Genomic DNA, 12,883 nt, shown 5'->3' with positions numbered 1-12,883 from the left:
CTTGAGCTTTAGGGCTCTCAGCAGGAGGCTTTGGCCAGAACAATAAACTGTAGGGAAACTGCCGTGGACTCTCTGTGTCAGTGCTCCCTCATGGTTTTTTCCATTACAATGTGACTACACATAAATTATACAGTGAAACATTCAAACAAGACTAAACTCAGAAGAAGTCAAGAGGGTTGAGTTTGAAACCTGGGCCCGCTTGCTGTGAGGCAACAGTGCCTGTAGTTCCAAATACCTGCGATTATAAAATAAAAAGATGAAGATGAGCTGTGGTTAAAATTTTGAGAAAAAGAGGGTGTATGTATATTTATGTCTCTGGTAGTGCACACAGGTGTAGCTGTGAATCTGGCACCTGGGGTTGCGATGCCTTGCGGCCTGCCGCTGCCACAGAGACTTCTCTACAGACTCTCTGAAACCTCACATGTTCAAACGGCTGTAAACATTCAAGCAGGCCACTGTCTGTGAACTTTGTGTACTGTGCCTGTAACATTAAAGTCCTTAAATGCTGAGGGAGTTCTAACGTGTTTGGTTAAAGCCTTGATAGACAAGGTGAAGACACGAGGGCTCATGGGACAAAATGAATGGAAAAGAAACCCTTGATAGGGGACAAATGTGCTATTTTCAGCCGGTCACTGAGTTCTGTACCTTGTATAGCAGAAAAAGAAAAAGATCACACTGAATGCTTTTAACGAATGAAGATATTAGCAGGCCTCCAGCGACCCCTCCACAGTCCACTACTTTCAGAGCACATAAACTGATCCTGGCAGTGACTGAGATCAGGTGAGCGACTCAGCCACTGCAGACGGCGGTGAACTTGCTCCTGTCCTGATGTTAATCAAACATATTGCTGCATCAACTCCAAACTGATGGTATAATGATTACAAATCTTTCCAATTCATTTACAGTCACACAGCAGCCCAACGTTCCTGTTAACGGACTCTTCACGCGCTGCTGTGACGAGAGGCACATCCACCGACCTGATACCAGGAGCCCCAACGTGGCGGTCACGCTTCGGTCTCCTCTTAATTCATACCTCTGTTAGCATATTATGTCCCCACATTAAAACACACACACCATGCATCACATGGTATAGTTGTTTATTAAAGAGGAATAATTACATTTACAAATCAGGAAGAAGGCAAACAAATAAAGTTTTAATTTGTACATATTTACAAAATAGCTGGCGCTGCCGCCACAATTTCTCTGTAAATAAAACAAGAATTTTGTACCTTGTGTTTTTATCTTTAAACATTTCAAACAGATCTCAGCGTGATGTCACAGTGAAGCCGAAGGTGAGCGTGCTTTCATTTTGAATGCTTTCAGTGCACCAAATTCACCAATGAATGCTGTGCTTACACCGAACCTTTCAACTGTAAAACAATGTTTTTAAACCTCTATACAAAGTATTTTTAATCCTGGAAAGGAAGAGAAATGTGTGCAGATTAGAGAGAAGCTCTCATCAGTAAATGTTGCTCCATAGCTGAGAGCAGAGTGTAAAAGCACTATACAGTTTAGCATTGTGTTACATGTTTATGTTTTGTGTTGCTGGTTCATCGGTTCTCGGGCTGAGAGCTGACCCCGCTGCTCAGGCAGCAAACGCTGCTGTTTTTGTGCTTTGGCATCTTTGGCACGATATACATGATTTCGCTGTATCATTACAACATAAAGCACCTCGAGGTGACTGTTGTGATTTGGTGTTTTGTAAATGAGGACAGCGTCACACAGCGGAGTGTCAGCTTACTTTCATCATTGGTTTTTATTCATTCACTATTTTTGTCACTTGTGCTGTTTGGTTAGATTGAAGCCGCCTTGGTTAGAGGGGGGTTATTAAAGCCTTATTGAAATATGACACCAAACTACATATTAACATGTATACATGCTGACCAAGTCTGCCTGGGTGATGCAACGGGAACGAATCCAGTCATGTAGAAACAAATGCAGCTGAAAAACAGAAGCACAAGTGATGAAAATTTAATGGACTCATTTCTGTTGTGTCTTTGGCATCTTTGACCATCTTCCCCGAAACAGGAATCTGCTGTCTGTGGGGTACAGCACGAGCAGTGTAAATCAGATCAGACTGTTTCTATCTGGCTGTTTGAATGAGGTGCATTTTTTTTTTCCATTTAAGCATTTTGAATTTTTATAAAAAAGAAAAAGATATCAGAGAAGTCCTGCAGTGGTTTGAGTTTCTGGAGCTTCTTTGATTTCACTCATGGTTTATGGGCAATATGTTCAATATTGTTTTGAAAGCCTGAGTTCAATTTACACTTGAGCTTTAAACCGTTACCCTGCTGCTGGGTCTGAAACAGCAGCGTTGCTGACTGCATTTCATCAGTACTTTGTGTTTTTAACAGAATTTCACTGAGTTAACTCGGACTGCTGTGGAGCCCGAAGTGAAGTCACATCAGCTGATGTTTGAGGTCAGCACCATAACCTGCTCAGAATCCTCCATTTTTAAAATTAATAAACTGACATAATCACATCATGTCATTATTAGTCCATTCAACGTCTGCATTCATTATTACTGCATTCTGACCAAAGACCTGTAAAAAGAGTGCTGCAGCTCTGAGGGTGAATGCTTGGTTTTCAGTCACTAAACTGTGATACTATTCAGACTTGCTGGTCCACGTCTACCTGCTGTCAGAGAGACGCACAAACACTTTGTCCATGTAAGCACAAGAACGAAGCACCAGGAGTCACTTCAGCACCGGATTAAAAATAAATAAGTATTTTGGAAGTGTAGGGACTGAACGACAGCTTCAACAGAGTCTGCTGTCCATGCTGATGCGATGGCCGGGCTCAGGGACTGAAGAGTTTTAGAAACGAGCTTTTTCTCCACGTCCATCCTTCTCTTTGTTCACTAACACACTGACAGTGAGCGATTGCGTGTGGGTCTGTGGTCTTGATGTGCTACACTGGCACCAGTGCGGAGCAGTGGGGTCGTCAGGGGTTAGTGGCTGTTGAGTGCATCGTGTCCACTGTAATTGAACTCTCAGTGATTAAAGCTGCTCACACTGTGAATGGATTTTTCTCAAAGTCAGGAGTTAGCAGCACAACAAGCATCTAAAGCTAGCATCAGCACCACCTTAAAGAAATGCTGCTGTATTGGTCGGCGTGTCCACAGACTGAGGTGTGGAGGAGATGTAAACTGTCCAACTCCTGAGGCTGGAAAAAAGTCTTCTGTTCATCCACTTTCATCACATCACAAACTGATGGAGGCTGGATGGGATATCTCACTATTTTTAATTACACCCCTGCACCAGCTGTCTCCAGAGGAGTTTGTTACCTTCATGTCAGTCTGTTATCCTAACTGACCTTTCACCTTTGATGGGGCAGTCTGCATGACAGAAAGGCTGAAGCAGTCAAACTGACAGAGAGCAGACATGCTGTGGGCGACGGCTGCTGCACTGGCCAGTTGTAGGTTTACTCAGGTGTGTTAGTAGTTCACATGTGCTTTCTTCAGAGCTCAGCAGAAGAAGATGTCACTCTCATTTGAAGCATCCAACATCACTCCAACTTTGTTCTCTAAAGAGACACAAAAGAGTCATTTAGCTGACACCAGAATACCAAAGAGGCTCTTTCCTGAAATTACTGATGAATGACAGCTTTCACTGTACCTGTCGGTGTCTCCTGCCCTCCTTTTCCTTTCTTCTTCTTTTTGTCTTTTTTCTCTTTGGGCTTGGTCATTAGAAGTAGTTTGGAGGGGAGCTGGGACTCCTTTTGTGCTCCCTGAGCCTTAGAGGAGGAGGCGGAGGAGAAGGGGTTGAGGTTTTTGCTCATCCTCTTGGATCCGATGCGGAGGAAATGTTCTTTGGTTGGGGCGGAGGACGAGAGCTCCACCTGAGGTACATCCAGAAACGTCACTCTGGGACTCAAACAGCAGCTTCTTAAACTGTAACAAACACACCTGGTTTTAAAAGCAGGAGTCTAGTCTCACCTCTTTTGGTTGTTGTGCTGCTTCTTTTGAATCCAGATCCAGAGACCCGGTGCTGTGGAACCTTAAGGAGTCGTCTGAGGTTGTGGAGGGAGTCCGATGGTACCTCTGAAGCTGCTCTGACTGGAAAAAAATGATCATATAATACATGGAGATGTGAGAGACGATAACGGATGCTCATACAGTATTTCCCTTTAATGGTGTTATTGTAGCTCAGGAGGTAGAGCAGCTCATCTAATCAGAAGGTCGGTGGTTCGATTCCAGGCTGCTCCAGTCTGCGTGCCAAAATATCCTTGGGCAAGATACCGAACCCTGAGTTGCTCCTGAGTGTTTGTGTGAATGTGTGTGTGAGACATGCTGCACAAAGCGCTCAATAAGAACCGGTCTGTTTACCATCTGTGAGTGCTGCAGTTCCAGGATTTGGTGTGGAGTGAGGAAACAGACATGGAAAAAAAACAATCTGGTGCACAAAACGCTATTGAGTGAATATATATACAGAGATCCTGCTACTGAGGTCCACACAGATTTAAGCTACAAGCTAGTTTGAGCTCACTCACACTGGCTGAGCATCAGCTAATCAAGCGCCTGGCTGCTGCTGACCGGCTTAATTCCTGTGGGAGCAGCGAGGGTGGACTTAGTTTGGTTTAGTTTCTGTTAAATAAATAATGACACGGTGTAATGTGTCATGCTTTGTAGTACATCTGAGGCTGTATTCGCCTTGAAGACTTGCTAAGGATGAGCTGATGCATTTGGCCTTGTGGCTTATGCTTGTCGGCTCACCCTGTGAGCACTCCAAATGATTTTTATTATGTCCTGAGACATAAAATCTTTTTACTATGACTTTACTGTTGCACCTATTTTTGCTGCTGTGGCTTCTGTCTGAAATTAGAACATATAATCAAGCATGATCAGAAATCCAGAGCAGCAAATTATATAAATTTAATAATTAAACTGAAAGTTTGGGACTCAAGCATCACCTACGACAGATATGAAATTCCTGTGAAACAGACTCATAAGCCAAACAGTTGTTTGTAGCTCTGATTGAGACACCAGTGTGGGCACACAGATTCATGGCTCCCACAGAGTGAGAGGGGCCAGGGTGCTTTTGATTCAAACCTTCACCTGTCTGCATCATAAGTGAACTCTGACCTGGTCTGTCTTTACGTCCAGTCTCTGAGCGTCTCTCCTGAGCGCCTCCTCGTCTCTCTCCAGCCTCCTCTGTGCCTCCCTCAGCCACTCAACTTCTCTGTGGTACTCTTCTTTGTTTCTCTGCAACATCTGCATCTCTTCTGTCAGCTCCTGACGCCTCCTCCTTGACTCCTCCTCTTCCTCCCTCAGCCTCTTCTCCCGTTCTGCCAGAGCTTTCTCCTTCAGCTCCCACTCCCTCTCTCGCTTCCTCTTTTCCTCCTGATGTGCAGCCTGCTGTTTCTAAAACAAACCACAAAGTTGTGTCGCTATCATATGAGCTGACCTCGGAAAGGAGTGTTTAAGGACACTCCTGGATGAAAACATGAATCCTATCAAATGATGTAATCAAAATGTAGTGAGCTCACTACAGCTATGATTCATTATGTGAAAGCAGCATCAGTGAGAGTAAACCTTTAGGCTGGCTGCCTCCTGCCGCTGTCTCTCCAGACTCCTGTGCTTCTCCTGCTCACTGAGGGAGGAGGGGCGGGAGGTGGATAAGGATGAGAGTGAGGAGGAGGAAGAGGAGGAGGAGGAGGAGAATGAGTGTCTGGTGGAGCTGGTGGTGAGCTGGCTGTTCAGGGCTTGCCTCTGGTCCTCAATAAATGAGTCCTGTTGGATGACCACAGCCTGGAGGCAGGAACAGATGGTCACAGGAAAGTGGAAACAGCTGAAATATAATCTCTCCGTGCTGACTGTAAACATGTGTTATCGGTACCTGCAGGGAAACGAGCAGCTCGTGGAGATATGTCACACTGCGCTGGAGCTGCTGGGGAAACACACCATCACATAACGTTCAGTAAACACAGCTCAGACTTTTTGAAGACCTCTATCCACTTGACAGGGAAACGTGAGCTCAGCTCAGGTTGGAGTAACATGAACACCACCAGAAGGTGGCAGTACTACACCTACAATTGTTTGCAGAGCACCATTAAACAGCTAAAAATGAAGAAGAATGTGCTAGGATCTGCAGTTTAGGTCACAGTGAAGCAGCTGGGAGCTTCAGGTCCGACTGAGGAACCCACAGTGATGGAAGCACACAGAAACACACAGAAACAGTTTCTGCATCATTTTCAAAGCAGCTTTTTTTTTAAATTAAAATATTTTTGCTGTGTGTACTTCCTGCAGTACTACGCACAGCAACTCTTTCCATACTGAGGATGTAGTGTGGTTTCATTTCAGCTGTAGAAGTGTGTGAGTGGAGCACAGCACTGCGTTCTAAATGAGGACCCACTTACTTCATTGTTTCTCTTCAGCAGCATCTGTAGGCTGGCAGCGGTTCCCTGAGACACACACACACACACACACACACACACTTCATGTTAATATTTTCACTAACTCAGCACCTGAACTGCTGGTCTGTGTCGATATACTGCAGGACGTAGGCTGTACTGAGGTCAGAGGACCACACAGGTCTGAGCCTCGTGTGTTAGCCAGTCCAGAGCAGACCTCAGTCTGAGCTGCTGGCTCCACACACTGACAGCAGACTCGGCTTAGCTTAATATTTATATATTTAAACATCAGTTAATTTTATACAAGAGCACAAAGGGGTTCAGTCTGTCCTGTCATCACATTAGAATCTGTAGCAACGTCTTAAAGAAATGCTTCGTCTTGAATGCGATGGATAACTGTGTTTCCACAGTCACAGTTAACTGGATAATTCACCCCACCAACTCAAAGTGTGCCGCTTCGTTCATCTGGTGCACCCTGTGTGTTACTGGGTAGGCAATAATATTCCCACTCCGTGCACTGTGGACAAACACACACACACCTTCTTCAGCACGCTGTCAGACTCAGTCCTGCGCAGGTCCAGTGACTCGTCTCCCTCTTCCTTTTCTCCATCTGAGGGAAGAGGAGGGGAAAGATTGTACAGGTGAATCATGTGACACAGCAGACAACAACACAAAGATATCCAAGCTGCTGATGGCAAGAAAAAGGTTCTCAAAGGAAACTAAACACCTGGTATTACACCTGAGGTCAGGCAGAACACAAAACTCTTTAATGACCTTCACGCATTGGTGTATGTGTCTTACTCTTGCTGCTGTTCATCTGGTGACTATCAAAGCCTCCAAATGTCTCAGCACGCCTGGGCAGACAGACTGCTCCCACACTGGCTCCCGTCAGGCCCACCGAAACACAGCCCGCTGCACCCACACCACCGCCGACCAAAGCATGCAGGATCTCCACTGAGAGAGATGGAACATTATGGACACACGTCATCCCTGAGAGACACACACACACACCCTCAGAAGACTGCTTACCTTCTCTCACAGCATCATTTATGACCGGCTCCCCTTTCATGACATTCTCCGGCGTGGCCCTGAACAACAGCCGCTCCCTCACTGATGTGTTTGCGTCCTCAGCAGACACGCTGCAGTTACCCAGCTCCCTAAAGATGCGAACCTTCTCTTCCAGTAAAAAGATAATCTCCTCATCTTTCTTCTGTAGAAACTCTGGAATCAAAGACAAATTAACACACAAACTAAGAGTAACAGGGCGCCGTGTGTCCAGTATCGACTATGACACGTGGCTGCTCACCTCGGATCTCCTTTGTTCTGTTTTGCTGCTGTTTCCTGTCTTCTTCTGTCTCACTTGGAACCCCCTCGTCCTCATCCTTCTCCCTATTGGAACACAAATAAAGCCCCAGCGTTCAAATATTATCCAAGTTTCTGCTGAGAGAAACGTGCGACACTGCTCAGGACGCAGGCTTCACAAACAGACCACCTCTAATGAATCTGCTACACATACATTTGAAAATGCTTATTTTATTTCTGCTTCTTTTATTGGTTCTAATTTGTGGTTTCATGTTTTTTTTATCTATTGTGGTTTCCATTATTGACAATTTTATTTGAACTTTATTAAGTTTATTTTTGATTATAATTTTCTTTTTTTTGTCTTCTTCTTGGGCTCAGTTATTATTCTAATCGATCCTTTTCTACTCCTGCTTCTCAAATGGTTTTGACTGACATGAATTATCATTTTCCATTGGATAAATGTTAATTTTTTATTTCCTAAATTTCTTCACATTAATATCTAAGCATTTCCTCCTCATGTGTGCTTCCCTTACCTGCACTGCTCTTACATCATCTACACAGTTTTATGGCTGCATTATTTAAGGTACCTCCAACTTTACACAACACCACCTGCATCCAGCTGGAAAGAAATGTGCTAAATAAATAAAGCTTTTCTTGTTTAATAGATAATGCACAAAGCACTTTAGACTATGTCTAACCCTAGCGCTGTATACATTCATACAGCGCTTTATTCTTCACACTTTAGCTACCTCACGTCCACGGCCATTTTAAAACATGTGTTTGGACTGATGGAGGAAGCTGGAGGGAAGTGGTGCAGCCACAGGGCTCTGTGGTTCAAATGAAGATCTTTCTTGCTGTGAGGCGACGATGCTGCTGCTGCTGCACTTTCCATACTCAAATTCTAATTTTCAGCTTGTGGTCACATGTTTGCATCTTAACTTTATCTATTAAAGGTTTTTCATGGGACTGGTAAGTTAAGCTCAACGCATCTGCACCATGAAGCTGCCTTTGATTATTTTACTTGACGTCTAAGGAACAATAAGGACAGTAATCTCGATATCCCGGACTGTGAGTTATACAGCTAATTAAAAACACTCTTCTACAGAACGCAGCAGCAGCATGATGATACGGAGGCCCAGCATTTCCTGCTGTCTTCCTCTTTAGTGTTAATGAGCTGGTAAATGAGACAGTTACATACCTCATTGTGTTAACATGCTGCCTGTGTGTGTTTCCTGTGTATGGTAACATTGTGTACTGTATGTGTGTGTGTTCTCACATGCAGTTCATGGCGTCCTGTATAATGGCCCTCCATGTGTTGCGCTCCTCCTTGCTACTGGCCAGCACCTCCACCATTTCAGGTCTGTCTGTGCCAGCTGTGATTAGAAACAGGCCTGAAGGAGACACAACACAAATCATTTATCTAAAGCACCATCTTGTATCAGTGCAGCCGGCTGCAGGTTTGTATGTTTCATACTGTCGTAAACGCCAGACTAAGTTGCACAGCGAGTGAAGCCACAAAAGAAGAAGAAGAAGAAGAAGAAGAAGAAGAAGAAGAAGACTGACCTCGCTCCTCATTTGCAACTTCCCTGACAATCAGATTGTGTAAAGAGATGACTGTGGAGCGCTGGTCCTGGAGACAGAGGTTCCAAATTCAACTGCATCATCATTTGAGTTGATGGATGTGCTGAGTGCTTATCTTTAAATGTAAAACTTACCAATGAGGCAAAGACATATTTCTGGTCTTTTTCCTGAAGAAAGACCAACACATCCGACAGCAGCATGGCGTGAACATCTGCAACCCAAAGACACAAAGACTACTGCAGGAGCCAGTTTGAATGAATTCAGTTTTTTCCTCTGCAGAACAAAACAGCAGCTGAATTTCTTTAAACGTCACGAACCTTTGAGTCTTCCAGCAGAGTTTTTCAGCTGCAACGCTCCATCGTGCAACAGCTTCCTCCCTCTGATCAGGTCCTCTTTAGCAAACATCTGACCACTTTTCATCCTCATGATGGACTTACTGTCAGTGCGACTGCAGTTCAAGATAATCACAGGTTTACACTCAGGCACATTTAAGAGCACTGGAAAAAAAAAACACACTCACTTTGTTGGTTTTTTTGGGGGTTTTTTGTTGTGGGACCAGAATGTCCCACAACAAAACCAGGTCTACATCCCAAGAGTCAAATGGATGAACACTAACACTGATCTCAAAAATGTTAAATGCAGCACGTGTTCTGAAGTGTTTGAGCAGTCAGTACGAGTAGAAAAGTGCAGTAATAAAAGTGATCTGGTCTTTAGCAGGTCATAAAATTAGGTAAAGACAACCTCAGATGAACACAGCACATTATACTGTCATTATTTATTAAACAAAACCAAAACCAAATGCAGAAGCACTGTGAGAAAAAGTCCAGTCTTACTGCTACCACAGGAACCACAGGAGGGTGAGCAGCAGCCCGGTGCTGATAATTAAGTGCACTGGTTAACTGATCATCAGCAGTGTGAGCTCCTCTGTGAAAACAGAGGTTTTGGCAGTTTGCTGCTCTCGAGCTTTCAGGTGTATGTTCACACAACGCCAAGGAGGAAGGACATCAGCAATGAGAAGCAACTGCTGTGCCCATCAGTGTGGGAATTGTTACAAGGCCATTGTAGTCCATCATTCTACAGTAAGAAGTATAAAACATTGAAGACAGCTGCCAATCTTGAATGAGTGGACAACCCAGCAAATTCAGCCCAAGGTCAGACCGTGCAGTGCTCAGAGAAACTGCAAGAAACAAGAGCTACACCTCAGACTCTGCAGGCCTCAGTAAGCATGTCAAATATTACAATTCATGACAGTGCAATCAGAAAAAATGTGAACAAATACAGCTTGTTTGGAAGGATTGCAGGAGAAAGCCTCTTCTGCATTTGAATAAACTAAAAGATGTCTGGAATAATGTCCTGTGGACAGATGAGACCACAGTGCAGATGTTTGTCCAGAATGCACAGCAGCACATCTGGAGAAAGCCAAACTCAGCCTATCAGCACAAACACCTCAGAGCAGCGGACAGCACGGTGGAGGAGGGCTGAGGAGCTGGGCCCCCTGCAGTCACTGAGTCAACCATGAACTCCTCTGTAGACCAAAGTACCCACAGTCAGATCTGTCTGACAGCTGCAGCTCAGCTGAAACAGGACAATGATCCAAAGCACAGCAGCAGTGTGAAGAAGAAATTCCTCCACAATGTTGTGAGCGAATGATAAAATCATAGAGAAAACCAATATTTAAAGTTATTGCTGCTGAATGTGGTTCTACGAGCTGCTGAATCATGAGCTGGAGTCAGTTTTTCACGCAGCGCTTCTGCATTTTCATTTTTATTAAATTAATAATGAAAGTGTAACACGGCACCTGCTGTTGTTCACCTGAGGATGTATTTGCCCAATTTTAGGACCTGTTAAAGATGAGATCATTTTTTACAGTCCTGATATGTAAAACCTCAGAAATGACAGAGATTTATATTTGTGAAAATTTAAACAATTATACTGGAAGTGATGGAAGATTGTATGCCTGCTATTGGTAGTTTTAATCCAAATTACAAGTTTGGTCTTTTCATTTTGGCGGTACAAATAGGTCCAACATTGTTCACCTGTTTTTGCCTTTGATTATTTTTCAGTTTTGGATTCTTGTGATATTGTTTTGGTTTATTCTTTGTGTGTTCCTAATGTTTCCTGCCTCTACGCGCCTGTGCTCTCTGTGTCGCTGGCAGCCGCCATGCTTACAGCCAGGCTTTTCGCTGGTTCCTGTTTTATTCTGATGGTTTTCTCTTGTGTCAGTTTTTAATTGCTTTCACCCTGACTGTCATGATTACTTTCACCCGTTCCCATCGTTAATCAGTCTGCTGTATGGCTGTGGCCTTTGCTAGAGTGTCTGCTGTTGCTCCTCATTATCCCTCTGTGCTTCAGAGCTTCCTTCCGTTTGGATTTTTGTTTGCACCTTTTGGACTTATCCGTCATTCCTTATTCATCAGCTGAAATTGTGTAACTTGCATATCAGAGGTTAATTTGGGAGGATTTGTGGAGCGTGCTTTGAGCTGAGGGTCGGCAGGGAGGGGACTGTTTGTGAGAAGGAAGCGTTGAGTACCTGTACACCTCCTTCAGCCGTCGTTTCTTCTCCTGTTCGTTGACTTTACCGTCTACAGCCGTGATTAGCTCCTTCACACAACGCAGCGCTTCAGAAACAAAACTGTGGTCTTCATCTGACTCTGTTCAGAGATTCATGTGAGATTAATTATGTTCTCAAAGCTTCAATAAAGATGCTTCGCACACGTCACTGTGAAGCCAGGGGCCATTTAAAAACAATGAAACACACGTTGCTGTGGATCTTCACTCTTACCTCGGGTGTGCTGAAGTATCCTCTGGATCAGAACGGGATATTTGGTGATCCTCTGAGTAACCAACAAAATGCACTCTGGAATGCTGAGCCGCCGCACAACGCTGCTGCTCATTGTTTTCTGCACACACAAAGACACTGAGGTCATGCAAAAGATCCCAAGCACTGCAGGTGAGTGTACAGAGAGGAGCTGCTGAGACATCGGTGCTGACCTTGATAAAAGCCTGGAAGCGTTTGTCTTTAGCGTGCAGCTCTTTGTATAGATTGACGGCTTCATTGTGGCGACTGCAAAACTTTCCATAAATCTTCTTCATACGAACAGAGCTGCAGCCTGAAAACTACATTTGAGAAGTCAAAAAAAGAGAAATTTGAAACATTCAAGTTGAAAGTAAACATTTTCATTTTCCATAAAATCTACTGTGAATACTGTATCCTTAGAGGCACCATTCAGTTCATAAAAGACCTAACCTTAATGAAAACACTGCCATGACTTTTACTGTGTACATTCATGCTCCCCAGAGCTGATTCACACTGCCAGGTTTAGGTCACAAACTACACTCATAATATCCAGATAACTGGATTGGCAGACGAGTGGTGGTTTCCATCTTTAAGAAGGAGGGTGGAAGGTGTGCTCCAGCTATCAGGGGATCACACTCCCCAGCCTCCCCGGTAAGGTCTATGCCAGGGTGCTGGAAAGGAGAGTTTGTCTGTTAGTCGAACCTCCGATTCAAGAGTCACAGAACGCTTCATCCACTTGAGTATATTCGAGTCTGCAATTGCAGCTGCAGTGATGCAGATGCTGCACCAATCTGTTGAGGTGAAGTGAAGTGAAGCTGTCAATTTACCTGCCGAGCTACGTCCCAACCTCCC

General features: G+C 44.3%; 1 protein-coding gene across 2 annotated transcripts in view; it reads right to left on the bottom strand.

Moving 5' to 3' along the window:
* Window positions 1-1,088: 1,088 nt before the first annotated feature.
* The window catches only part of LOC115781526 (A-kinase anchor protein 13-like), an 85,538-nt gene continuing 73,743 nt past the window's right edge, over window positions 1,089-12,883 (bottom strand). For both annotated transcript variants that reach the window (XM_030731212.1, XM_030731211.1), the window contains 18 exons: window positions 12,226-12,351; window positions 12,017-12,134; window positions 11,765-11,885; window positions 9,552-9,682; window positions 9,369-9,445; window positions 9,217-9,283; window positions 8,930-9,044; window positions 7,658-7,740; window positions 7,381-7,572; window positions 7,153-7,305; window positions 6,891-6,961; window positions 6,358-6,402; window positions 5,838-5,888; window positions 5,534-5,749; window positions 5,084-5,362; window positions 3,938-4,057; window positions 3,618-3,840; window positions 1,089-3,525 (listed from right to left, as the gene is read on the bottom strand). In XM_030731212.1, the coding sequence (XP_030587072.1) occupies window positions 3,467-3,525; window positions 3,618-3,840; window positions 3,938-4,057; window positions 5,084-5,362; window positions 5,534-5,749; window positions 5,838-5,888; window positions 6,358-6,402; window positions 6,891-6,961; window positions 7,153-7,305; window positions 7,381-7,572; window positions 7,658-7,740; window positions 8,930-9,044; window positions 9,217-9,283; window positions 9,369-9,445; window positions 9,552-9,682; window positions 11,765-11,885; window positions 12,017-12,134; window positions 12,226-12,351 (2,247 nt within the window). In that variant the 3' untranslated portion in view covers window positions 1,089-3,466. The remainder of the gene's footprint in view (window positions 3,526-3,617; window positions 3,841-3,937; window positions 4,058-5,083; window positions 5,363-5,533; window positions 5,750-5,837; window positions 5,889-6,357; window positions 6,403-6,890; window positions 6,962-7,152; window positions 7,306-7,380; window positions 7,573-7,657; window positions 7,741-8,929; window positions 9,045-9,216; window positions 9,284-9,368; window positions 9,446-9,551; window positions 9,683-11,764; window positions 11,886-12,016; window positions 12,135-12,225; window positions 12,352-12,883) is intronic.

This window comes from Archocentrus centrarchus, chromosome 6 (genome assembly GCF_007364275.1).
Source record: "Archocentrus centrarchus isolate MPI-CPG fArcCen1 chromosome 6, fArcCen1, whole genome shotgun sequence".
In the NCBI taxonomy this organism is placed as follows: Eukaryota; Metazoa; Chordata; class Actinopteri; order Cichliformes; family Cichlidae; genus Archocentrus; species Archocentrus centrarchus.
This window is presented reverse-complemented; position numbering and strand designations above follow the sequence as displayed.